This window comes from Panthera leo, chromosome B2 (assembly GCF_018350215.1).
Source record: "Panthera leo isolate Ple1 chromosome B2, P.leo_Ple1_pat1.1, whole genome shotgun sequence".
In the NCBI taxonomy this organism is placed as follows: domain Eukaryota; kingdom Metazoa; phylum Chordata; class Mammalia; order Carnivora; family Felidae; genus Panthera; species Panthera leo.
This window is the reverse complement of record NC_056683.1, coordinates 90,284,346-90,310,240: the sequence shown is the minus strand read 5'-3', so window position 1 is coordinate 90,310,240 and position 25,895 is coordinate 90,284,346. Positions and strand designations below refer to the sequence as shown.

The 25,895-nt window shown below is 33.3% G+C and overlaps 1 protein-coding gene across 1 annotated transcript in view; it reads left to right on the top strand.

Moving 5' to 3' along the window:
• Window positions 1–25,895, top strand: part of ASCC3 (activating signal cointegrator 1 complex subunit 3) — a 356,847-nt gene that overhangs the window by 30,860 nt on the left and 300,092 nt on the right. Inside the window, exon 4 of the mRNA XM_042939446.1 lies at window positions 6,881–7,440. Within this exon, the coding sequence (XP_042795380.1) occupies window positions 6,881–7,440 (560 nt within the window). The remainder of the gene's footprint in view (window positions 1–6,880; window positions 7,441–25,895) is intronic.

Genomic DNA, 25,895 nt, shown 5'->3' with positions numbered 1-25,895 from the left:
CAGATATCAAAGCCTACTATGGTAACAGACCAAGTGGGTTTATGTTTTATCTCACAAACTCCCTCTGTAGGATTCAGCAACTTGGTAATAGTAGAGCCCAAGACTGCTAATAGCTTGCCTTTTCTTCATGTTTGTTGCCTTTTGTTCACCACGTGCTCCACATCTAGCCATCATACCTGTGCACTAGACATCTTTAATTTTTTGAGAGTAGAGTAGTATGTTGTTAGATTTTCTGATAATTGATCAACCTTTGCATTTCTGAATACTACTTGCCTGTAGTTCTTTTTTTTTTTTTTTTTTTTTTTTTCAGATATGTGGATAGGTCCAGTCAGTTAAAATGTTGTTTAGAATATTTACAACTATTTTGTTTCAGTATTTTTTGTTTTGTTTTCAGAATATGATTTTCCTATGGTTTAGGATGGTTTGAAGTTATGAGTTAATAGATGTACAAATTCAGTTCTTTCCTTTGTTGGTGAGTGGCTAATTAATACTACTAATCCTATTTCCTCTGTAACAGTGATGGTAATTCTTATTTTTGTGTAGTTGTGAAGGAAGACTGCAAAGTGTCTAAAGTAAAGCTTGGTAAACATCTGTCAGTGAATAATTTTATTATAACCTACATGTACCAGTAGCTATTGGTAAACAAATAGTTGTTCTTTGTAGTTAAATGTTATGACAGATGTATGTGCCCAGTGATGTGGTGTTACAGAAAGTGCAGGAACAGTGCTTGGGTAAGTCAGGAAGGGATTCATGGAGAAGGGCAGTTGGGGCAGATTTAGATTTTGTTGTAGATGTTCAGGTCAGAGTTGTTATATTTATGTCTGTTTCGCCATAGAAATTACAAAATGGAAGAGCTGAATAACTTAATGACATCATAGATGACTTTGCAAATGTATCAACTGTATAAACAGGAAGCTCAGATTACTTGAGAATATGGCAAAACAACTATAAATTGAATGGACATTGTAGCAATGGCAAGAGTTGGAAATAGGATCAAATTTTTACAGTTTATGAAGTTTATCAGTATATTCTTTATTTACAAATTATTTGTAAGTAATTTACACTGCATTCCTTAGTAGAGGCATTTTTAAGGTACAGTTGATTTTCTTTATAGTATTGTCAAATATATTACTAAGCATCTGATAAATGGATACAGAACTGAAGAAAAACTTTACAGCACCTGTTTTTTTTTTTGTTTGTTTTGTTTTTTAATTTTTTCTCTTGGATGTTAAAGTTTAAAATGCCAGATCTCAGGGAGGTATGTGATTTGCTCAAAGGTACAGTTTATTTCCTTAGTGATGCTCAAAATAATGGTTTCACTATTATAAATGAAATTGACAATTTTATATGAACTTGACGTTTTGATGTTACCTGGTTGCTTGGGAAGTCAAGTTGTAATTTGATGCAGGATTTTGTAGTACTAGAAATGATAATATAGTGGCTGGATGCTGACTTGAAGTCTACACTGTAAGATAAGTATTCACATTTTGTAATTAATAACACAAAATTAAATGGCTGACTTTAAAACATGGAGAAGTGCATTGGACTATTTTTAGTCTCTTGTACTCTTCTTTTTCTCTACCAAGTATGTTTCTCTGTTTTCCTTTATTTGCTCACCCTGAAGGCAATGATTTCTATATAAGTGTAAACTAATCTTAACATTTAAGCAAGTCCTTCAAGTTATTGAACACTTCTTGAATACTGTGCCTACTTAATGTGAGGTTTTGTTGTAGGTGCTTTGATGTAGTTACACTCTTAAATGAAATCCATTATATTAAATTGTATTACTTAGGCAATTTTTAAATTTGTCTTACATAAATTGTTCCATTTATTCCCCCAAAAGCACATGGTAAATGGTTATCTGTATTTATTATAAGTTTGTTTGATAATTTGGTAATTTGAAAGATGGTATAATGCAAAAACAAATGATCCTGCTCTTATAGTCTTAGTATGTTATTTAATCTCATGTATCTGAGTTTCTCTGTAAAATGAGGAAAATACTTGCAAGATTCATTTTAGACAATTTTAGATACTGTACTTGTTAAAAAGCACACCAACAGAGACTGGAAGGGAATATGTAAAGGGAGAGATGTGATTGGGGAATGTAATAGTATATGATTAAGTTGAATCCTTATTTTTGTACCTTTTTATATGTGATGCTATCCTAGGAAAGTTTATAGCACAAATATTTTACATATTTGTGAAAAATTATCATAATTACCAGTTAAAAAATCAGTTAGCTAATCTCCATGCAAATATAACATGTTTATAGTAGCTGGGCTATGTTGCTGATAATAACAAATGGAATGAACTTAAGGTAACACTGATGCTGGGTTATAATATTATGGTATTTGCAATTGCAGATCAAGTGTTCAGTAAAATGAACACTTAAAGTTTTGTATAACATGAAAAAGTAAATTTGACTGTTTTGAACATTTCAATATTAAAATATAAACATATAAGATATTTATAAAATATTTTCTGCTAAACATTGAAGATTTAACTGATCAAGGAACTCATTTGTTAACTTGTAAATGGAAATGCAAGCAGTTGATGGATATTTTTATTCAATTTTCAATTTAAAAATTTCTTATTCCGTTTTAGGAATTCCCCAGCTACTGTGGTGTAGGTTATTTGTTAAAAGTTATAATTTACAACCCTGTAATTCTCAGTATTAAAAGTATTTAGTATTAGAAGTAAATTTTGTATTGAGAATGACTTATGATTATAGTCATCACTCAACTCTGATTTTAAAAATTTGTTTATCAGTTACCAGTTATATCTTTACAGTTTATTGTACATTTCACATCTTATTTTCTCTCAATGTAACTGAAGTAGGAAGGGCAAGTATTTATTACTAATATAGAGTATTCTAATAACCCTCTAAGCATCATATCTCTTTAAATGTGTTGCAGTTGAAGTGCCAGGTGATAGAGCCAGTTTTCTGATTTACAGTCTATCTTGTTTAGTGTTTTATGATAGAACATTTGATACTCAAATGGTTGAGTATCTCGACTAGCTTTCTTAAAGGTCTGGAGATACTAAGTTTCATTAAAGCTTTTGAGAGTTGATTATTTAGTGTATATCTTATTCTTTACTGATATTTTATCTTGACACAACTAAACTTATTAACATCCGCCTAGAAAGATTAGGACGGGCAGTGTAAAACAGAGAAGACTTGAAGATTTGGGAGCTAATGTTAACTGTTCAAGAGTTTTAGCCTACGAAATCATTTAAAAGTTTATCAGTTTTACATTGTACATAAAATATGAGTACTACACTGTACGTAAAAATAAAGAGGTTATTTGTGAACAAATTTAATTTTCAGTATGGTGTAAGAAAAGGACTACTTTTTACAAGTTTACACTCCAGAAGCGCACCACACGTGTTTTCTGAGGTCTCTCCATGTGGCGCAGTTATTTGTGCACTGGTTCAGCTAGTTGATGGAGAAGCGCTTAGGTTTCCTGTCCGTTTCCCTTCTAACGCCATTTCTATTGAGGGGTGTTGGGGCCTGCCAGACCAGTGACAGGCCAGACATCCAGCTGCATTCACTTTCTTCAGATGTTTTCTCCATGTTTTTCAAATACCTTTCATGTAGTTTAGTCACCAAAAGATCTGAGTGCTGGCTTCATGGGTGGGCAAGTGTTAGTAAACTGTTGTGGCCCCTCTGTTGCTGCCAGCGTGAGACCACAGTTGTCTCCTCCACAATCCTGAGCTACCTTCTCATCGGGGTGGTCGGCCAACGGCCAGCGTCCTATGATGACTACGTCATCACGTGCAGACTGTATGCGCTGGAATTCGTGTCGCGTCTCTGGGCACGGAAAACGCGTGTGCGGTTGCTGCAAGGCAGCGGGGCGAAAAGTTGGCCTTGTGTGTTTTAGTGCCCCAGAGAAGTCCATCGTTTTCAAAATGCAGTACTCTCTTCGTTGGAAAGCCAACAGTAGCCATAAATGGTGTTTGCTAATGTTTCTCCAAAACAAACTCCCAGACTCCTGAATATCGCGGTGCTGGTTCACTTTTTAGAAACGACTTGGTGGTGCGAACATGTGTCACTCAAAAATACACTGGAGTAGGTTGTACGGGAGAGTGAATAGTTAGGCAAGGGTGTTAACGTTTATGAAGCAACATTATCTAACTTAGAGAGGGGCGCCTGGGTGGCTCAGTTGGGCGTCTGACTTCTGCTCAGGTTGTGATCTCCTGGTCCATGATCATGTTCGAGCCTGGTGTCAGGCTATGTGCTGACAGCTGAGAGCATGGAGCTTGCTTTAGATTCTGTGTCTCCCTCTCTCTCTCTGCACTTCCCCTGCTCGCACTCTCTCTCAAAAATAAATAAACATTAAAAAGATATTTTAAAGACTGTGTGTTTTGGGGAAATAGATATTACCAATACTCATTTAAAAATTTGAAACCCTGAACAAATGTTTTCGATCTTTATTTCTAAGAGCCTGTAGTTATTTTCTTTTTCTTCAAATGTGGACTCATAACTTATCTTTTCTCTGATACCATGAAGATTATTTTCTAGTAAGATGTATGGATCCACTGCATTATATTTAACGAATGCAGTATATGCCTGTAGCATACTTTAACCAGAGATGTAATAATGGTATATAAATTAATTCCATTTTTGGTAAGAAATTAAGACTATTCTCTCATTTATTTATTTCCTAAAGTGATTTATCATTTATTTAGTAAAGGAGACTTAGGGATAAATCTACTTTCTGGGACTTTATAGGGAGTCATTGTGGTGTAGTAGAACTTTGTCTAGGAGTTACAAGACTGCTCTGAATCTTGTTTAATAAGTAAATACCTGTTTGATCTGTCCCAAATTATTTATCTCTGGGTCTCCATTTTAGCATCTGTAAGATGAAGCTAATTTTGTTAGGAAAGATTGAGATAATTTAATGGAAAAGTTCTTAGTAAGTTTAAGAAAAATCCCAAGGTGCAAAATATTTTTACAAAAGAATACATGTTTACAATGTTAGATATAAAGTGAGTTTGAAAATGAGAGTTCATTTTTATTCAGACCTCAGTAGTCCCAGCCCTGTTGAATTATTTGTAGAATTATCACAATTCCTAAATGATTCAAAACCCAAGTTCTCTAAGCATCATGTATAGACTAAGTAAAATGTAGATAAATGTTATTCAATTAATTAATTTTAAGCATTATTTAACTTATAGAAGTTTTTAGTCATGTATTTTCCTAAATAATAAAAGATTAATTATATGTCCCATACTGTTTTGTAAATTCTTTATAATCATACAAGTAGACTTTATACTTGAAGAAATCAGAAATAATAGCCATGTAAAATTGCTATTAGAAATAATAGCCATTGTAAAATTACTTTCACTCCTAAATTATTAGTCTTCCACACACCTGTGTAAGCATCAGATAAATTACTGAGGCAGTGTGGTATAGTGTAAAAACACTAGCCTGATATCACTGAGGCCTGGGTTTAGGTTAATTCAACAAATTTGTATTGAGACACCTGTTTTGGGGTATGAGCAGTGACAGAGTACAACACTGTTTCAATATTCATGCTCACCTTGAAAGAGGCAGTTAAGCTGGATTCTGAAACATGGGTAAAATTCCAACAATTAGAGGCCTTGGGGAAGGTTACATAAAGGTGTGGAGACAGGCATAGAATAGGACAGGACCTGGTTTTTGGATGTTAAGAAATTCTGAAGTTGGAAATGAATAATGGCGAGTGAAGATGGGAAAAAAGGATGGAGTCAGCTCCTGGGGTGACTTGGAAACAAAGTGTAGAAGTTTGGATTGAATATCAAGCTGTACTAGACTGCTTAAGATTTGTGATCAATAATGATTGTAGCAATGTTTTCAGGAAGATACTAGTATTACATTACTAACTTTATTCCTTAAGCTCAGACACTGACTTTGAGGTCTTCTGAAGATTAAAATTATTTTTTTTCTGCTCTCAGGCTATTCTTTGAATTCTATGACACAAATATAGGTTCTTTCCTTCTTTTATTTGGGAAAATCAGTGATGAGAAATTTATGCTTTAAAAAATAGTGGCAGCTCCTTTACTTACTCTTACTTTGGTAAGGAATTTACTTCTGGCCTTTAAACAATGGATTTTTTTAAAATGTTTTGTAATATTGGCTAAGTTTATTTGAAAAGATTCTATTATGTCCATCCTTGATATTATTAAATGTTTTTGAGTGAAAACTATATAAATCTATTTCTGGCCATCTGAGATTCACAGTACAAATTGGAAAGGAAGTTATAGATCTCCTGACGTTCTAGCTCCAAAAGTCTATAATTCAGATGTATTTTAAACCTTATTTGGGTTTATTTAACCCATGAAAACTGTTCAAAAAAATCACGCTTGGGGCGCCTGGGTGGCTCAGTCGGTTGAGCGTCCGACTTCAGCTCAGGTCATGATCTCATGGCCTGTGAGTTCAAGCCCCGCGTCGGGCTCTGTGCTGACAGCTCGGAGCCTGGAGCCTGCTTCGGATTCTGTGTCTCCCTCTCTCTCTGCCCCTCCCCTGCTCATGCTCTGTCTCTCTCTGTCTCAAAAATAAATAATAAAACATTAAAAAAATTTTTTAAAAATCACTTTTAAGTAAGTTTTTACGTAACACCCAAGTTGTTTTCAGAAAGAGGTAAAGAGTTGTTACTAGCGGGTTTCTCCTTTTTATATAGAGAATGATTACTGATAATGATTTATTGACCTAATATTTTTCTTTGGGAAGTTGGGAATAGACTTACAGGGATTTTTCTGCTCCTAAATTGTTTATCTTTATCAGTATACTTTCACTGTTGGAAGTACCCAGAAGAATATTGGTAGTAGTTGTTTTTGAAGACAGTAACTTGAACTGTGATTCATTTGAGCTAATACTGTTTCTTTCATTTTCGAATAGTTGGAATAGATAATGGTAAAGAAGCAATTGAAAGTGCGGCTGCATTTCTCTTCAAGACATTTCACTTGAAGGACTCTGTTGGTCACAAGGAGACAAAGGCTATCAAACAGATGTTTGGTCCTTTTCCATCATCATCTGCCACTGCAGCTTGTAATGCTACTAATCGAATTATTTCTCATTTTCGTCAAGACAATCTTACTGCTCTTATCCAGATGACAGAAGAAGAATATGGTGATAGAATTTTATTTGGTAAAAATTTAGCATTTTCATTTGACATGTATGATTTGGACCACTTTGACGAACTGCCAATAAATGGTGAACCCCAGAAAACTATAAGCCTTGATTATAAGAAGTTTCTGAATGAACATTTTCAGGAACAGTCTACACCAGAGCTCAAGCCTGTGGAAAAAACAAACGACTCCTTTTTGTGGTGTGAAGTTGAGAAGTACTTAAATGCAACTTTAAATGAAATGGCTGAAGCAACAAGAATAGAAGATCTTTGCTGTACCTTATACGATATGCTTGCTTCTGTTAAAAGTGGTGATGAACTTCAGAATGAGGTATAGTTGAAGTTATTGAAGTTTTATATTAATGTGAATTACTTTAGTAGCCTTTTAAAACATGGATAGTTAGCAAAGATGGTTTAATATTGTGCTGCTATAAATACGTAGCCAAATGGCTTATATAGTAGGCATGCGTGTCTTTCCACTTAGTAGTTATAGGAGGACTGTGAGTGTGATGAATAGCAGAAGACTCCGAGGACAAGGTGTTAAGATGTCCTCTTGTCCTGGTTATTGGGACAGTCCTGGTTAAATCTGTTGTCACATTATAATAATCAGCAGGGCCCCTTCTTCAAAAAGTATATAGGTTTAAATAATAAGTCGTATGGCTACTCTACTAAAAAAGGTTAATGTTTGTATATTGTTTTAGATTTCTAAGAGTTCTTTGATGAAAATTTAATTTCAAAATATTAGACATTTAATATATTGAATGACTTACTGATTTAGAAAAATATTTTTCACTAGTTTCTATGTTTGAAAGAATAAGCTTTGAAAAACAGACTGATCCAGAAATAATTGGTCTGTTTTCTATTATGGAGTAAAGAACTGTCTTAATAAGTTTTTTATATCACACAAAGGAAAATGTTATTTTAATTACTTTCTATGCCATGATTTAGTTATGTTACTCAAAATGATGAATTGCAGCTACATAAAAGTTTATCTTAAGGTGTTGAGTTTTGCTGTCAATATTGGCATTATATTCCTTTCCTTTTATAAATTTAAAATGTCAATACAATTTTAATACTGGATAAATTGTGAGTAACATTTTTAATGAATTAAGAGAAGTGGCATATTGTTGTACAAAGGACACAGGCTTTGAAATCAGACAGTCCTTCCTTTCCCCTTTAAAATTGGTAGTAAGACTTTAGGTAATTGAATTTTCAGAGGCTGTTTTATTGTTGGGCTGTCTCCCAGGGCTATGAATGCAAAGATAATAGAATTGTTATAAACCTTAAATGAAGTATCATATGTGAAATGGTGAGTAGCATTTAGTAAATACTTACTACGTGGTAGCTGTGATTATTGTTATTATTTAAAAAAAATTTTTTTTAACATTTATTATTGAGAGACAGAGAGAGACAGACCATTAGCAGGGGAGGGGCAGAGAGAGAGGGAGACACAGAATCTGAAGCAGGCTCCAGGCTCTGAGCTGTCAGCACAGAGCCCAACGCGGGGCTCGAGATCATGGCCTAAGCCAAACTTGGACGCTTAACGGACTGAGCCACCCAGGTGCCCCTGTTATTATTATCTTAAATCACATGGAGTATCAGTCAGGAATACAGGAAAAATACTAGTTATTTTTTCTTTTACAGAGAAAATTACTTAACAGATATTGGAGGACTGAATCCATGGCAATGATATTATGACTTTAGGTTGGAAATAAGTTATTGTTATTGTATTGTTTTGTTATTGTATTGTTAGTTCTGTGATCAGTCTCATTTATCTTGACTTTTTTACAATTTAATTTATATTGTGGTGGTCTACCTTCATAAATGGATTTTTTTAACATTCTGAAAATAATAGTATTGTTTTAAAAATTGTGATTTATAAAGAAAATTCTATTGATACTTGCTTATCATAATTGAATACATAGAAGTTTTCTTATTATAATTATAGTAAACCAAAGATTATAAATGTATAACTAATTTTATTTTTGAGTTAGCAGAAAAAAAAAAACTATTCTTTTCACTTTTGAATATCGACAGTGAAGTTTGTTATTTCTTATTTCCTTGCCACAGTTTTTAAGTAGTAATTGAACCTGATTGTCGGAGGGAGAATGTTTTTTAGTTCTTAAGATTTTTTTTTTCATAGTCTACCTCATTACAAGGTCATACTGAATTCATGCATCTATCCATTCATATACTTGTATGCTTACCATATATGAAGTACAGTGCTAGTTATTGGACATAAAATGATGAATTAAGATAGCCACCTTTTCTCAGGAAATTGTTCAGTAGGAGGAGACATTTTATTAAGTAAGTGTACTCAAATACCACAGGTATTGTGATACTACAGCTGACCCTTGAGCAACACAAGGTATTAGGGGCACTGACCCGCTGCACAAAGGTCCACTGTAACTTTTGATTTCCCCTCCCCCCAGCAAACTTAACTACTAATAGCCTACTGTTGACTGGAAGCATTACTGATAACACAAAAAGTCAATTAATAACATATTCTGTATATGTATTATATACTATATTCTTGTGATGAAGTAAGCTAGAGAAAAGAGAATGTTATTAGGAAAATCATAAGGAAGAGAAAATACATTTACAGTAATGTATTAATTGAGAAAAAAGCCCACATATAAGTGAACCCACACAATTCAAACCCGTATTGTTAACAGGTCAACTGTATATAGAGAGAAAATGGGGGGATAAAAGAACCAGTCATAGATTGTGTGGAGAGCTTAGTATGGTAGGCAAAGTATTCATAGAGGAGGTTAATCTTGAGCCAAGTCTTTTTTTTTTTTTCAATTATTTTTATTTTTTAATTTATTGTCAATTTGGCTAACAGTGTGTAAAGTGTGCTCTTGGTTTTCAGGGTAGATTCCTGTGGTTTATCGCTTACATACAACACCCGGTGTTCATCCCTTCTCAATGCCCATCACCCATTTTCCCCTCTCCCCCATGCCCCCATCAACCCTCAATTTGTTCTCTGTATTTAAGAGTCTCTTATGGTTTGTCTCCCTCCCTCTCTGTTTGCAACTATTTTTCCCCCTTCCCTTTCCCGTGGTTTTCTGTCAAGTTTCTCAAGATCCACATGAATGAAAACATTTGATATCTGCCTTTCTCTGACTGAGTTACTTCACTCAGCATAATACCTTCCAGTTCCATCCATGTTGCTGCAAATGGCACGATTTCATTCTTTCTCATTGCCCAGTAGTATTCCATTCTATATATAAACCATATCTTATTTATCCATTCATCAGTTGATGGACACTTAGGCTCCTTCCATAATTTGGCTATTGTTGAAAGTGCTGCTATAAACATTGGGGTACATGTGCCCCTATGAATCAGCAATCCTGTATCCTTTGGATAAATTCCTAGTAGTGCTATTTCTGGGTCATAGGGTAGTTCTATTTTTAATTTTTTGAGGAACTTCCACACTGTTTTCCAGAGTTGCTACACCAGTTTGCATTCCCGCCAACAGTACAAGAGGGTTTCTACACATCCTTACCAGCATCTGTTGTTTCCTGAGTTGTTAATTTTAGCAACTCTGACCGGTGTGAGTGATATCTCAGTGTTGTTTTGATTTGTATTTCCCTGATAATGAGTGACGCTGAGCATCTTTTTATGTGTCTGTTGGCCATCTGGATGTCTTCTTTAGAAAAGTATCTATTCATGTCTTCTGCCCGTTTCTTCACTGGATTATTTGTTTTTCAGATGTTGAGTTTGGTAAGTTCTTTATAGATTTTGGATACTAATCCTTTATCCAAATCTTGAGGCAAGTCTTAAAATATACTAGATTTAACTTCTTCAAGTGGACCAGAAAGGTAGGGAACATATTTGAAATGTGAGCAAGAACATGGTGTGTTTAAAGAGCTGTAATCTATGTAGTGAGGGTGGAGATGTAAGAGGAATGTGGTTGAGAGACAAGCGGGGGTGGGAGGGGGGCGGTAGATGAGTAAGAGTCAAATAAAGTAAGGCCTTGTACACCTTGTTGAGGTGTACGGTTAGCCACTCTACAAACCAATAGATACACCTTGTATGGTCTGGTTTATTGATTTTTCAGTGTTTAATGGACAGTTTGACATGTACCAGTGGCTTGAGTAGTGGAGTTTTAAATGATTCATGTGGTGTTTTGGTTTTTTTAACTGTGAATGAAAATAAACAATTATTACGATAAGGTTTATTTTATAGGATAAGTTATTCATAGTTTATACATTTCGATTCCTTCCTGGGAAATTGTACTTTGTTATACCAAATTTTCCTTATAATTTTGAAGTGATGCTTCAATAGAAAAATAGTTTCATTACAATCACTCTTGACCAGTGTTATTTTCACTTTGAGGCGTGCTATACATTATGTGTTGTCTATTGACTTTTAAATTTCTCTTCTTTAAACCTGGAAAGAATGTAATTAAAAGAGTAATCAGTTTATGTGATAGCATGGTTAATTTCCATTTCTTTTTGAAGTTTTAGTTGACTCTGTGGAATAGTAATATTTAAATAACCATGCTCTGTGCTGTTGCTCTAGAAATTTAGCAGAACCATGGGGAAATATTTTTACATGTAATGTAAAAGGGGTATGTAAAAAACTATGTCTATGCTGAAGGCATTTTTCTTCCTTAACATAGGATTTCCCAATTCTGAATTTAGTTTATTGACCTAACGACTGGTCAGTAAAGCAGTTTTTAAGATTTGGCTATTTAAAGTTTATTTTCCCAAGACCTTTATGTTATTGTTGAACTAGTGTTGGAAGGATGGAAATAAAAAGTGTGTGCATATGATGACATTTAGCACAAAGATGCAAGAGAGAGGTTCTAGTCTGAAACATGTGGAGAGAAATAATGCTAATGACAATAATATTAACAATAATGGCAACATTTGAGTGCCTACTGTTTGACATAAGGCATTAAGTTAAATGCTTTATGTGCATCATTTCATGTAATCCTTAACAGCAGTGATGGATTAAAAACTGTTAGAAACATGTCTAAAGCACTGAAAAAGTTACACTTGGAGACACTTCACTTCCCCGCCCATAAGTGATTAAACAGAAAAAAAAAATCATACTAAAGTGAATATAGAAAGTCTAATAAAATTTCTTTTGTACTAATTTATAGTTAAGGTGATGGCTTTTTCAAACATCAAATTCTTTAAAAAAGTTTTTTTTTCATTGTTACCTCTGCTTTGCTGGTACTTTGTGTGTGTGTGTGTGTGTGTGTGTGTGTGTGTGTGTGTGTGTAAATTTCAGTTTGTTAACATACACTCCAATATTGGTTTCAGGGGTAGAATTCAGTGATTCATCACTTACATACAACAACCAGTGGTCATCAACAAATGCCCTCCTTAATCCCCATCACCCATCTAGCCCATCTCCCACCCGTCTCCCTCCATCAACCCTCAGTTTGTTCTCTATCATTGAGAGTATCTTATGGTTCATTTCCCTCCCTCCTATTTCCCCCGCCACCCCATTCCCATATGTTCATCTCTTTTGTTTCTTAAGTTTCACATATGAGTAAAATTATATGATATTTGTCTTTCTCTGATTGACTTATCTCGCTTAACATAATACAGTCCAGCCCATCCATGTTGTTGCAAATGTTAAGATTTAATTCTTTTTTAATGGCTGAGTAATATTCCATTGTATATATATACCACAACTTCTTTATCCATTCATCATTTGATGGACATTTGGGCTCTTTCCATAGATGGCTATTGTTGATAATGCTTCTATAAACATTGGGGTGTTGGTACTTGAAGGAAATATTTTGTTGGCTTCATGTGTTATTGCTTATTAGGAGGATGTAGCTATTTTATGGAAATGTTAGGAAATTTCTCCAAGGTTACAAAATAGTGAATCCAAGATTAAATTCAGACATTCTATCTCCACTGTAGTGTACTTTCTTCACCAAGAAATAAATCTGTACATTTTTCTGTATTTGGTGCTTTGAAACATAAAACATTTTAAAGATATTGAGGAATCTTTGGCATTTACTCTAATTCACAATTTCTTTAGAAACAATGTTTTTCCCTTTTAGAGAGTTCCAAATATGGAATTGGCTGAAGTAAGAGAAAAGGATGAAACCTTATTAAAGATGAGTTTTAGTATTTCTGCAGATAATTAGTTACATTTGAAGTACTTATATGTATTTGTGACTGTTGTACTAATAAAATAGCTTACTTCTTAGATTTTCCAGTACCATCTTCTTTATATTCCGTACCCGGCACCTCTATGGGCTTTTCTTCTTTTAACCTCTCACTCCTAGTAATCTCTCTGTTAAGGCCACACTCGTTATAACTAAGCCTTAGAATTTGATTGGGCTGGAGAGTCTTTAGCCTTCTTTATGCTCTTGAGATATACTTATTTTATATATTTATTTATTTAGAAAATGTTCACTTTTCAAATATTTATATATTTATTTTGAGAGACACAGAGAGCCCACACGTGTGTACATGCCTGAATGGAGGAGGTGCAGAGGAAGAAGGAGAGAGAGACTCCCAAACAGTCTCCACCCCATCAATGCAGAGCCTGATAAAGGGCTTGATCTCAAAAACTGTGAGATCATGACCTGAGCTGAAGTCAGGAGCCAGATGCTTAACTGACTAAGCCACCCAGGTGTCCCTTTAAAATATTTATTTTAGCCATTAGCATTTTAGCATTTTAGCCATCAGAAGTAAATAAGACTTGAATGTTCCATGTTATTTTCTTCATGAGGACTCAACCTGATTGGTACAGATATCTTCCTGTTGTTGATGTTCCATAACCAGAATTGCAGCAATAGGTTTAGTCCTAGTGGGATCATATAATGAACTTTCAACAGAGACTTTACCTTTAAAAAGTAGTAACAGCAAGTCTACTACGTTTTCACTGCCAATTATGTGTGGACCTGGACCAGGCTGTCTCTTTTGACATAACCAGTTTCTTCATAGTCCTGCATGGTAGCGGTAGAATCCTCTGTGTAAAGGTGGAAAACGAAACAAAGCAAAACTGAGGCCCATGTGTTTCCTAAAGTCATAAAGCAAGATATTGGTAGAAATTTGGGGACTTTTTCTGAGCCTAGGCCTGCTGTTCCATCTAGTATGCCATCAGATTCTTTGAAGAGAAGGCCACTGACTGATCAGACTCTTTGAATGAATTTCTTTTCTTACAAAGCTGGGTCAAATTCTGTCCCTGTTTGCTTACTTGTGGTTGACCATAGGCAGATTCCTAAGCCTTTATGAATGTCAGCTATTTGTAAAATATTTTCTTAGAAATTTTGCTTTGGGGAATTGTGAGATAATATATATGAAGTACTTAGCGTAATGTTTCACAGATTATAGGCTCTCAAATGTTGGTTTCTTGTCTTTCATATTAATGAGCATCATAAATTTATGCATATCAAAGTTTTATTAGAGTGTACACACTATAGATCAGCATATAAAATTTTATCTATACCTTGTAGAGATGTTTCAAGTAATAAAATAGCTTAAAGGCTAGGTCTTAATTCAGATAATTATTTTTACAACTTTTTTTTCTATTTTGCTTTTGTAAGTCTTACTAATCCTAAAGAAAATCTTTTTAATTAATTTTTTGAAGTGGGTTCTGATTATCAGTCCTGGATAAAATAGAAAAGATGTTAATAGAAAAACACTTGAGAATATTGGACACCTATTAAAGATGTATCAGAGTATACATATCTTTTGGTACTCTTTCAATATTAAATGCTATTTGCAGAGTTATCAATGCTGATGTAAATATTGATAGAGTTATTGTGTAATCAGTTCTTAGGAAAAGTGAATTTTGAGTTGTATTGATATGATCATAGTTTGCTTTTGTGCATATGGGGCTTAGTCTTTATAGCATTTGTGATTTGACATTTGCTGTTAGCATTATCTCTTGACTCTTTGCAGATGGTGTTACTTGACCCATGCAAGTTCATTTCTGAATTTAACCCTGTTCCAGACATGTGCCTGATCCCAAGGAATAGGAGTTATTATTATGAGTTATATATTATATTATGTATATAAATTATATATATTTTTTAATATGTATTTGCAGTATAAATGATTCCAACATTCTTTGAAATTTTGGTGTAGAATAATTAGCATGGATTAATACAGTGGTTCTTGGGAACATTTTGTTCTCAAAACTCCTTTACACTCTTAAAAATTACTGAGGACCTCTTAGAACTTTTCTTTATGTTGTTTATCAATATGTTCTATTGATATATTAGAATGTATTATTAATACATTAAATGACTTAATAAGTATTATAAATTAATACTAAATCTATTAATATAAGAAAAATCTCTTATATTAATAATAATACTTAATCTGTTGTATTAATATAAGTAACATGTTTATGAAAAAACTTTTCTAAAATAAAAACATACAAGTTTGAAGAATGGCACTGTGTTACATTTTACCAAATTATTTCAATGTCTAGCTTAATAGAGGACAACTAGATTCCCATATGTGCTTCTGTATTCAGTCTGTTCTGATGTACATTATGTAGCCTCTGCAAAACTCAACTCACTTTATTATACTCATGGGAGGATGAGAATGAAGGAGGGAAAATAATATTTTAATAAACTATTATACTAATATTAAATTTATTACATTAAATAATAATGTTATTTATTTTTAATAATAATTTTGACTCCATGGACCTCTTAAAAGGATCTTAGAGATTTCAGACCACACTTTGAGAACCACTGATTTAATGTATATACTACAATTTAACAAGGAGGATATACTGATGGTTTTGGTACCTAGAATACAGGATTTAAAATTTTATTGTGCTGAATGATACCATTAATGCTTCATGAAAAGATTTTTCATCTATTTGATGTTGTACATTCTTCTTGGTAGCTTTAGCACTGCTGAACAGTAAGAAGGACACTGATATCAACCAGGTTGGAAATGAAATAGTGTCTTTTCAGTTATGAGGACCAACTATGTGTTACTTTTTCTATAGTCTTTCCACCAGTGAACAGAAGAGCCCTTCCTCCAACCAACTTTGAACAGAGAGCTGTCACTGGGTGAAATTATTATTTTAAGACATAGAGAATCTTTAGAGTCATAGAATTTTTCCACCCCATGTAGTATTTGTGGATCTAGTGTTCCATCAAAATGATGGTGCCAGTATGATGAGGTCTACTTATTCTAATGAAGATTTTATATTTTTCAAAAGGCATCCTGTCCTTTTCTTGAATAATTCTTTCATAATTTCCTTGTTTTGTTGAACTCATTCCATTTCTGTTGTATCTGCCATTTCGTCCTGAATTTGTACAGTGAGGCAACAAAATTGTAGGTGTCTACTCTTTTATATGACTGTTTTAGACATATGACAGCAGTTACATTTTCTCTTCCTTACTTTTTTTTCTTTTAAATATAAAACTCTTTCAGTTTTCCTCTATGTTGACATTAATCCATTATCAACTTTGCATACAGTTGTTCAGTGCTCCATAGATATACCAGTATTGACTTGTAGAATGCTTTCATCATCTTGTCTTAAAGGATATTACTTTCAGCTACTTTGCCAGTCTATAAACGGTTAACCTAATAATCTCACGGGAAAATGAATTAAGACTATTTTGTCATGACTTTGTTTAGTGAATCCTGTTCTTTTTTGTTGTTACATTACCATGTGTGAATTTTAAGCTTACAGTTAAGTAGTTTTCACAATCCATCATTTTTATCTTTTTTGTTTTCTTTTTTAAAATAAGGGAATTTTGCCTTTCTCTGGCACTTGTGTTTTTCTTCATTATTTCTCAGAGATAGTAGTGATTATACTTAAAATTCTTGCCTGTTTAATAGAAAATGGTATCTCAGTATTTAACTACATTTTGTATTACAACTGAGGTTACATTTTTTTTCATATACTTGGAGGCCTCTTACTCTTTTCTTGTGAGAATTACCAAGTTTTAATTTGATGAAGCTATTTTTTTTATTTATAAGAAAATTTATAATGAGATTAAAAACATTTTTACAGATGTTTTAAGTGTTCAGGTAGGCAAATCTATTCATCTTTTTACATAGGAATCTTCCTTTGGTGTTAGACTGCTTAGAAAGGCAGTCCCTAAGACATGATTGAACCTCCCATGTTTTTGAACTTTTTTTTTCATTTTTAGCCTCACTGGTTTTTATAGAATGTTATTTGGATAAGATGTCTCTTTTCTCTGTATTTGATTTACGGACACATATCTAAATATGTCCATATTGCATACTCTAAAATGATATAGCCATTTTCTCCCAAGGGTTCTTGTCACTTCCACATTGTTTACTATTTTAGGTTTTTCCTTCCTATGTTCACTTGATAAATGGTGAAATTTTCATGAGGAAAAATCAAGAATCATTTGTTCTACTTTGAGCTGAATGTAAAATTGAGGAAAGCTCAAGATAAGTGAAGTATTTCACCTATTATGTCTGTTGAGTTACATAATCTATACTGGGAAGGCACTAGGTATATTTTGTATTATCTTGGTTGTGTGTTTCTTTTGTTCCTCTACGTATGGCTACAGTTGTTAGAATGATGTTAGATGTTAGAATGACTGTGACATGATAAAATCGGTAAATATAAATTTATATCCTCGTAACCAGGAATACTGTTAATTCCAGATAGGAAAATCCGGTTTAGCAGCTGCATTTGTTCAAAGAAAAAAAATTGTTTTTTCTTAACCAGTGGCTATTTCCTGCTTTATTTTTTGACCACGTTTAGGTTTTAAATGTATATATTACTCCAATAAGAAAACAATGATGTCAAAAATCCATTTGTTTTAGTTAAAAACACAAAACAAAAACCTATTGTAGGTGAATGAATGTCCCCCTGTTGGGCAAAACTCTATCCCCACTTGTTAGCAACTTGTAGTTAAACTCACAGTGAAGACTTTTAAATACTCGCTGTTTCTAATCTGTGGCAGTAACAGATTTCAAACCATTTTGCTCTTCATTGGAATGGTTACTCAAAGTGAGACATTTTGCCAAGTTTCATACTTGCTCTCTTATTTTCTGTTTGGCACTGTTTGAGTATGCATTCATTCATTCATTAATTGTCTAATGTGTGTCAAATACTCTTAGGTTTTAGGAGACAAAAAGAAATCTAACAAAGTTTAATCAACCCACTCTCATTACCTTGTATTTAAAAGGGAAATGGAGCTCCCAGACGGCTGGGTCAGTTAAACATCCAACTTTGGGCTCAGGTCATGATCTCGTGATTTGTGAGATCGAGCCCACATCTGGCTGTCTGCTGTCAGCACAGAGCCTGCTTTAGATCCTCTGTCTCCTTAGCTTTTGCCCCTCCCTGCTCGCTCGCAAGCTCTCTCTCTTTCAAACATAAATAAACATTAAAAAAAAAAAAGGGATGAGGTGCCTGGGTGGCTCAGTTGGTTAAGTGTCCAGGTTCAGGTCATGATCTCATGGTTCATGAGTTTGAGCCCCGCACTGGACTCTGTGCTGACAGCTCAGACCCTGGATCTTGCTTTGGATTCTGTGTTCCCCTGTATGCCCCTTCCCCGCCCACTCTCTTTCTCTCTCTCAAAAATAAGTAAACGTTAAAAAAGCAGAAATAGACAAGCAAATTATGTTTGGTATAGTGAATAGTATTATGACTAATTTGGGAGAGCACATACATTTTATATACTGAGAGATATCTATAATATATTGATATGGGAAATAAGTAAGATAATGCATTTTATTAGTAAAATAAAGGATAAATTTCTGTTCTAATAATATTTGAGATTAAAAAAACATTTTAGATATTTCAGTTGTCAGCTTATAAACATAAATGACTATAGATTTAGAAATTGCTCTGAGTGTTCACTTGAATATTTAATATTTAATACATTAAATTGTTCAGCTTTATATATACACGTTTGCACACATATATACACATACATAATGGCTGTAAATTTGTTTAAGGAAATTAAAATCAGCGTGTTTTCTAAGGATCAGGCTATCAATTTGCCATGAAAATGTAAAGTAAGCTATTAAATATACAGTGGTACCTAACTGTAACCTTACACACATCTAATTAATTATAGCATGTGAGGAATAAATAGGTTCACATTTCAAGTAGTTTTAATTAAGTTATAAGTGACCTTGGTTTTAGCTCTGTGTTAGATTAAGTACCTGTAAATAATGAATATTAGTTATTCTGAAAACATAATTAATCTAATTCTCTGCAATGCAACAACAATTTGCGTAATACATTTTTCTTGAGAGAAAAATAAATTCTAAATAAATGCTGTCCTAATTTTCATGGCCTTTTTTATGTATTTAAGATTTTATTTTGGAGTGTATGAATATTTAATAATCTTTTATGCCACAAACTAAGAATAATTTACAGTGTTATTAACACACTCTGCTTTATGTAATTATTCTAATACTCAATTCCACATGGACTGTTAATTCAAAGCTTTTTTCAGTTGCTTCACTTTTAACATTTTGTTTTATCATATTTCATTATTCTTAGTTTTTAATATGCACACCTTTTTCATTTGACATACAAATCTAAAATAGCTTATTATCTCAAAAGAAGATGTTCTCTAAATTAAATATAGTTTTTCTTTAGATACTGTACTTACTATAATATATAGTGTATGCTGTTTAGTACATACAGTGGAGATGCAGATACATCCTTAATTTTTAAAATGAGAGTATAATTAAGAAAGAAAACACCTGGATTTACTTCCATTTATGAGAATGTGAATGCCTCCTTTTTTTCTTGAGGCTTTATTACATGGGCACTGGTGCATTATATGGTTTTTCCCATCCTCCTGGTATGTTTAGAATCCCAGTCTGACTGAGGATTTGTAAATTATGCTGTTTTAATACCTTACTTCATAAAATAAACTTCTGGAGCTTTCTTTTTCTGTTTGCAAACAGTTTCTATAAGAAATGATTATCTCTTTCTCTGGCCTGTTGTCTTTTTGGAGGGTAGACTTTAATTAGCAATTCACATTTTACAGTAGTTGGCTTATTCAGATTTTTTATTAGTTAAATCAAGTTTAAAAATTATATATATATTTTATGGAACTAGCCATTTTATGTGAGTACTCAAGCTTTTAGCTCTAAAGTTATTTATAATGTCTTTCATTTAAAAAAAAAAAGATGTTTACATTGGTTTTTAGTTGTATTGTCCCTTTCTTTCTATCTGCCTTTTCTCTATTTTCTCTTTATTATTAGGGGAATGTTAGTTTTGTTTTCAGAGAACCACTCTTGGGTTTGTTGTTCTTCTCTTTATTTTTCTCCCCACATATGCTTTGTCTTTTATTAATATAGCATGTATTAGTTTTAAACAATAAGAGGTGTCAGTTTTCCAACCTTTAGATACATGAGGGTTGGGACAAGCTCCGTGACTTTCTAGTTACACCCAGTTATAACAGATGTATTTGTTTCACAATGGAAATGGGTTTCTTTAAAATTTATAATCTGTTTACAGCTACTTGTTTTCTTATGCTATCAGTAACAATCATGATAATATTTGAAACATTCTAAAAATATAAGGTGATCTCAAGGACATTTTATTGTATTTGAACAGTGAGAGATCCCAGTGAAAAATTCCAAAAGAGATGTGTATTTTATAACCTGATGACTAATGCTGATAGAAAATGATCTCATATTGATCTTTTTATTACTTGTTTTCTTCACAAAGATTCGTTTATATATGTAAGGCATTTTTAAAAGGTAGTTTTCGTTTAAACCACAAGTAGGATAATCATTCAACTTTGCAAATATTTATCAACATTAAGAGAATAGTCACTTTGATAATAGGCATATAATTCTTTTTTTTTTCCTTGAATCCTATATCATCTTTTAAAAAAAAAATAATGGACTTTTTAAAGACCAAGTTTTAAGCTTACAGAAAAATTAAGCAAAAAGAATAGAACATCAATATACCCTCTTTTGTTTCATAAATTCTTTTTAATGGAAGTATCTGCTCTGTTGATCTCGGAGCTTCATAGTATTACTTATTGTAAAGTCCTCGTCACATTTAAGGTCTTCTGGAATGACTTTAAGTTCCTTGTTGATTTTGTTGCCTATTGTTTTTAGGATAAAATTTCTTCATATGTTTTGGAATTTTAATTCTTATGCTGATGCCAATTTATAATTTCTCTGCCTGTATCCCCCCTACTCCCTGTCTTAAGATTTTTGCAGTAGCTGTGGCCCCGAGTGCCGTTTTGGTAGTAGTTATTTTCAGCCCCTCTCATGAACAGCACAGCCCTATTCCCTTGTGCTGGCTTCAGCTAAGCCTAGCTTCCATGTTGCATGGGGCATTTCTCATTTAGACTATCCCAGGGAGCCAAACTCCTGGCCATGCTGTCCAGAACTGGAACCCAGCTTGTTACGTCATCTCTTCCTAATGTTTTGCCTTTTTTGCTTAATGTTTGGCCCAAGGAGATATTTTTCTTGCTTTTAAGTTTGAAATGTGTCTTTTCTGTTTTTCTGTTTTACCAGAAGAGGCGCTTTAAAGCATGAATTTTGTGTCACTGTTTCTTATTCATCTTAATTGCTAATACTTGTTCTTTCAGAAGGTAGTCTCCTTCCTATCTTAAGCATGAAGGAGAAGAGATTTTTTTCAAGGTAATTTTAAGAAGAAGTTTAAAAGTAAAATCTATTTTAGTGTATGTAGCGTTTTTGTTGTTGTTTTTTTTTTTTTGTTTTGTTTTTTTTTAAAGGAGAAATAACTTGTTATCCTTATAGGATCATCATATTTTTTATTGTGGCAAACTATTTAAGGGTTTAGCTATTTAAGAACAATATACAAATTGAAAACAGTAGAGTAACTAAATTCAGTGACCAATAAAAACTTATTCAATTGTTATTTCTATTTAGGGTTAAAGTTGAAATGTTGATTTCGCTCAAGGTAAAGGAAAATTGATCATCATTGTTATGTTGTTTTAATAAGAATAACAACTATATATATAGCCTGTATAAGTATTATGATGATTCTGGGAAAAAACAAAAACCCCAAGCCAGGAACACACTGCTTATATTATTGTAAATATTTGCTCTATTTTACTACTTTTAGCCCTGTCTCTAGTTTTATATGAGTAGTGGTTCTCTTATCTTTGTTGCTTATGCATTTTGTATATCAGTTGATACATAGAAAAAGTTATGTGTGATATACTATTCTTGGGGATTGAACTTCTATGTAGAGAATTTAGTGCCTTGCAAATCCCTGAAACAGAAAGGACCCCTAATCAATGTTGTGATTTTTATTGTCTGTACCAATAAGGAAGAGGCTAAACATTGTTTGCATATTACCAGCCTATATGAAATGTAATAAATAATTTTCATACAAATATTAAATGTGTATATGAACAATCATAGGTATTGCTTTCTATGAAAAATGTTCCTTTTCTCTTGATACACAAAGAAATAAGCTTACTTAAAGAGTAATATTTCACCCAGTTCCTCCATTTTATAAATCTGGTCATTTAGAGGCTCAAACAAATTTTTAATTTCTGTGGGTTAGCTGCTGTTCTCTTTTGTAACTAGCTGCTGTTCTCTTTCATAAAAGGCTACATATTGTATGATTGTAACTATATGACATACTGGAAAAAGGGAAACTCTGAAGATAGCCAGATCAGTGGTTGCTAGGGGTTGGGAAGGGAGAAAGAGATGAATTGGTGGAGCACGGGGAAGTGGATCTATTCTGTATGAAACTATTAATGGTAGAAATGTCATATAGTCATTATGCATTTGCTAAAACTTGTAAAATGTACAACACAAATATAAACTGATGTAAAACCATGGACTTTAAAAAATCTAATTTGGTAGTCAATATGATACAACTAGACATAAATTATGGTATGTAAATATAGTCTATCTAGCACTCACCTGACCATTTTACAGTAGAATCAAAATATCTTCTAAGCCAGTGCTTTCTTTTTGCAATGATTGAAATATTCTGTTTGCTCTCCAACGTGGTAGCCACTCGTCACTTGTGGCTGTTGAGTCTCTTGAAGTATGGCTAATAGGACTGATAAATTGTATTTTAAATTTATAATTATTTAGAATGTAAAGATACGATGTGGGATGCCTGGGTGATTCAGTCGGCTAAGCATTGGACTTCAGCTCAGGTCATGATCTCATGGTTATTGGGTTCAAACCCTGCATCAGGCTCTGTGCTGGCAGCTCGGAGCCTGGAGTCTGCTTCAGATTTTGTATCTCCTTCTCTCTCTGCCCCTCACCCACTCATGCTTGCTCTCTCTCTCTCAAAAATAAATAAGCATTAAAAAATTAAAAAAAAAAGATATCATGTGGTTAGTGGCTACAATATTAGGGAAGTATCTAAACTAGACAAACAAGATAGAGAAATGTCAGTGATTAATACAGTTAGGTGGCATTAATAGTTTATTGAAAACCTTTATCATAAATATTGGTCCATTAACAATTTGGGATCAGTTCTTTATTTCTTTTTCTTATTCTTTATTCTTTTTACATTTGCCCTATCCTCAGCACTTTAATTGATAATTTGCATAAAGGCATAGTTTTAATTGAACTTAGGTTCAGGGTAGTGTTTACTGATATGACAGATGCCCAAATATGGATTTACAAAGCTATCAAAAGACTAAAAAGAAGAAGCAGGAAGAAAGTGAACTTTATAAGCAATCCATTTGAATTCTGCCTTTACTAATTATAAAAAATACAGGATATGGAAAGCTTGGACTACTAGGAATTCATGTGGTAAAAACCTAAAACCAAATGTTTTGGCTACACATTCAGTTTGAGTTAATAGTGTGATGTTGTGACTGACTTCGGCTATGTTCAGAAAAGTTGAACATCTAGTTCAAAATTCTTGTAATCTCTGTGATCTGCCCTGATAAAATTATATTTGAAATATTATGTTCAGTTTTGGTTTATGATGCTGTTTTTTTTAAAGTTTCAATAAAAGGTACGTTTGTAAAGGAACGTGGATAAAGAATTATGTAGAAACCAAGTTATATGACTAATAGTAAGGAATTGATGTATATTTACCTGGGAAAGAAAGGACCTGTGGGTAAAATGTGACTAGTACTTTGCTTTATCTTTAGATATTTGAAAGGCTGTCTTATAGAATGTTACTAAGATCATTCTCTGTAACCCAGAGAACACAGCTAGAATGATAGATGAAAGAATAGAGAGGCTGATTGGGCTCAATATAAGAAAAGATTTTTTTTTAATTTTTTTTTTAACGTTTTTGTTTATTTTTGAGACAGAGAGAGACAGAGCATGAACGGGGGAGGGTCAGAGAGAGAGGGAGACACAGAATCTGAAACAGGCTCCAGGCTCTGAGCTATCAGCACAGAGCCCGACACGGGGCTTGAACTCACAGACCGCAAGATCATGACCTGAGCCAAAGTCGGACGCTCAACCGACTGAGCCACCCAGGCGCCCCAGAAAAGATTTTTTGATAGTGTGTTTGCTAGCAGTGGCGTGAATTATCTTATAAGATAGTTTGTTGCTGGCAGATGTATGCTGGATGTTCATCAGCTAGGAAATAATTGTCAGTTAACAGCAATTAGTATTGAGCGTTTATTGCCAAATACGGTGCTGATTTCTTTTAACAGATGAGAAAGCTAACGCTCAGGAGCTTAAGAAAGTTGCCAGTAGTCCTATAGCTAGGAATTGACAAAACTGATAACTAAAGTTAGTTCTCTCTGAATGTAAGCCCATGTTCTCAACTGTCCTATTCTTCTTCCCATTACTAATCATTGCTTTTACGAGAGCTTTGTTTAGTTATCCTCTAATGTCCCTTCCAAATGCGTAGATGACCACATTGTAGTTTTTTGAAAAAGTGTATGTAAAAGATGACTATGAGGAAGAATGATCTGGCTCTAATATGTAGCAGATTGAAGTAGAGACCTACTGGTCGTTGGCAGGAAGATTAAGGAAGCTGTGATCTGACCAATTATTGATTGAAGCATTGTTTCAAACTTAATGCTGTTTTTTACAGAGCACCACAATATATTGTGTTTAACTTCACAATTGAACCAAGAACAGTTTCACAGTAGAAATTAAAGTTAGGATATGTGTATGCACATATTACAATCATGAGCATACTTTCTTAAAAACATGTTGACATAAATATGCATATCAGATGTTTTTAATATTTGTTGTGTTCATTTATTTCTTAACAGTAGTTGATTTTTAGATATGTTTGTAGTGTTTTCATTTAATTATTTTCTATTATGATTGTTTTTAAGTGATAAATACATCAGTGTTGTATATAATTAGCAAAAATTTATTAAATACTTCTTCAGATACAGGGAAAATATATGCTTTAATTTTTTTTAATGTTTATTTATTTTGAGAGAGAGAGAGAGAGAATACAAGCAGGGGAGGCAGAGAGGGAGAGAGAGAGAATCCCAAACAGGCTCTGAGATGCCATTGAAGAGCCCAATGCGGGGCTCGATCTCACAAACCGCGAGATCATGACCTGAATTTAAACCAAGAGTTGGATGCTTAACGGACTGAGCCACCCAGGCGTCCTGAAAATATATGCTTTATTTGTAAAGCACTTCATACCTTGCTTGGGACACAAATAGTATATAAGTGTTAGGTATTGTTATCAATATTATTGTGATTCAAATTATTTTTATACTTTTATTTCTCTCTTTATGATTCATTTATTTTAATAATATTAAACACCTAACATTAACTATATGGAAGGCATTGTGTCAAAAACATTTACATGTATTATTTTTTTCACATCACAGCCCTGCAAAGGATGGGAGTGTACTCTTATTCCTGCTATACAAATGAGAACATAGGAAGCTCAGAGAATGTCTGAGGTCCTAAAACTCTTGAGCATTAGGCTAAAGATTTG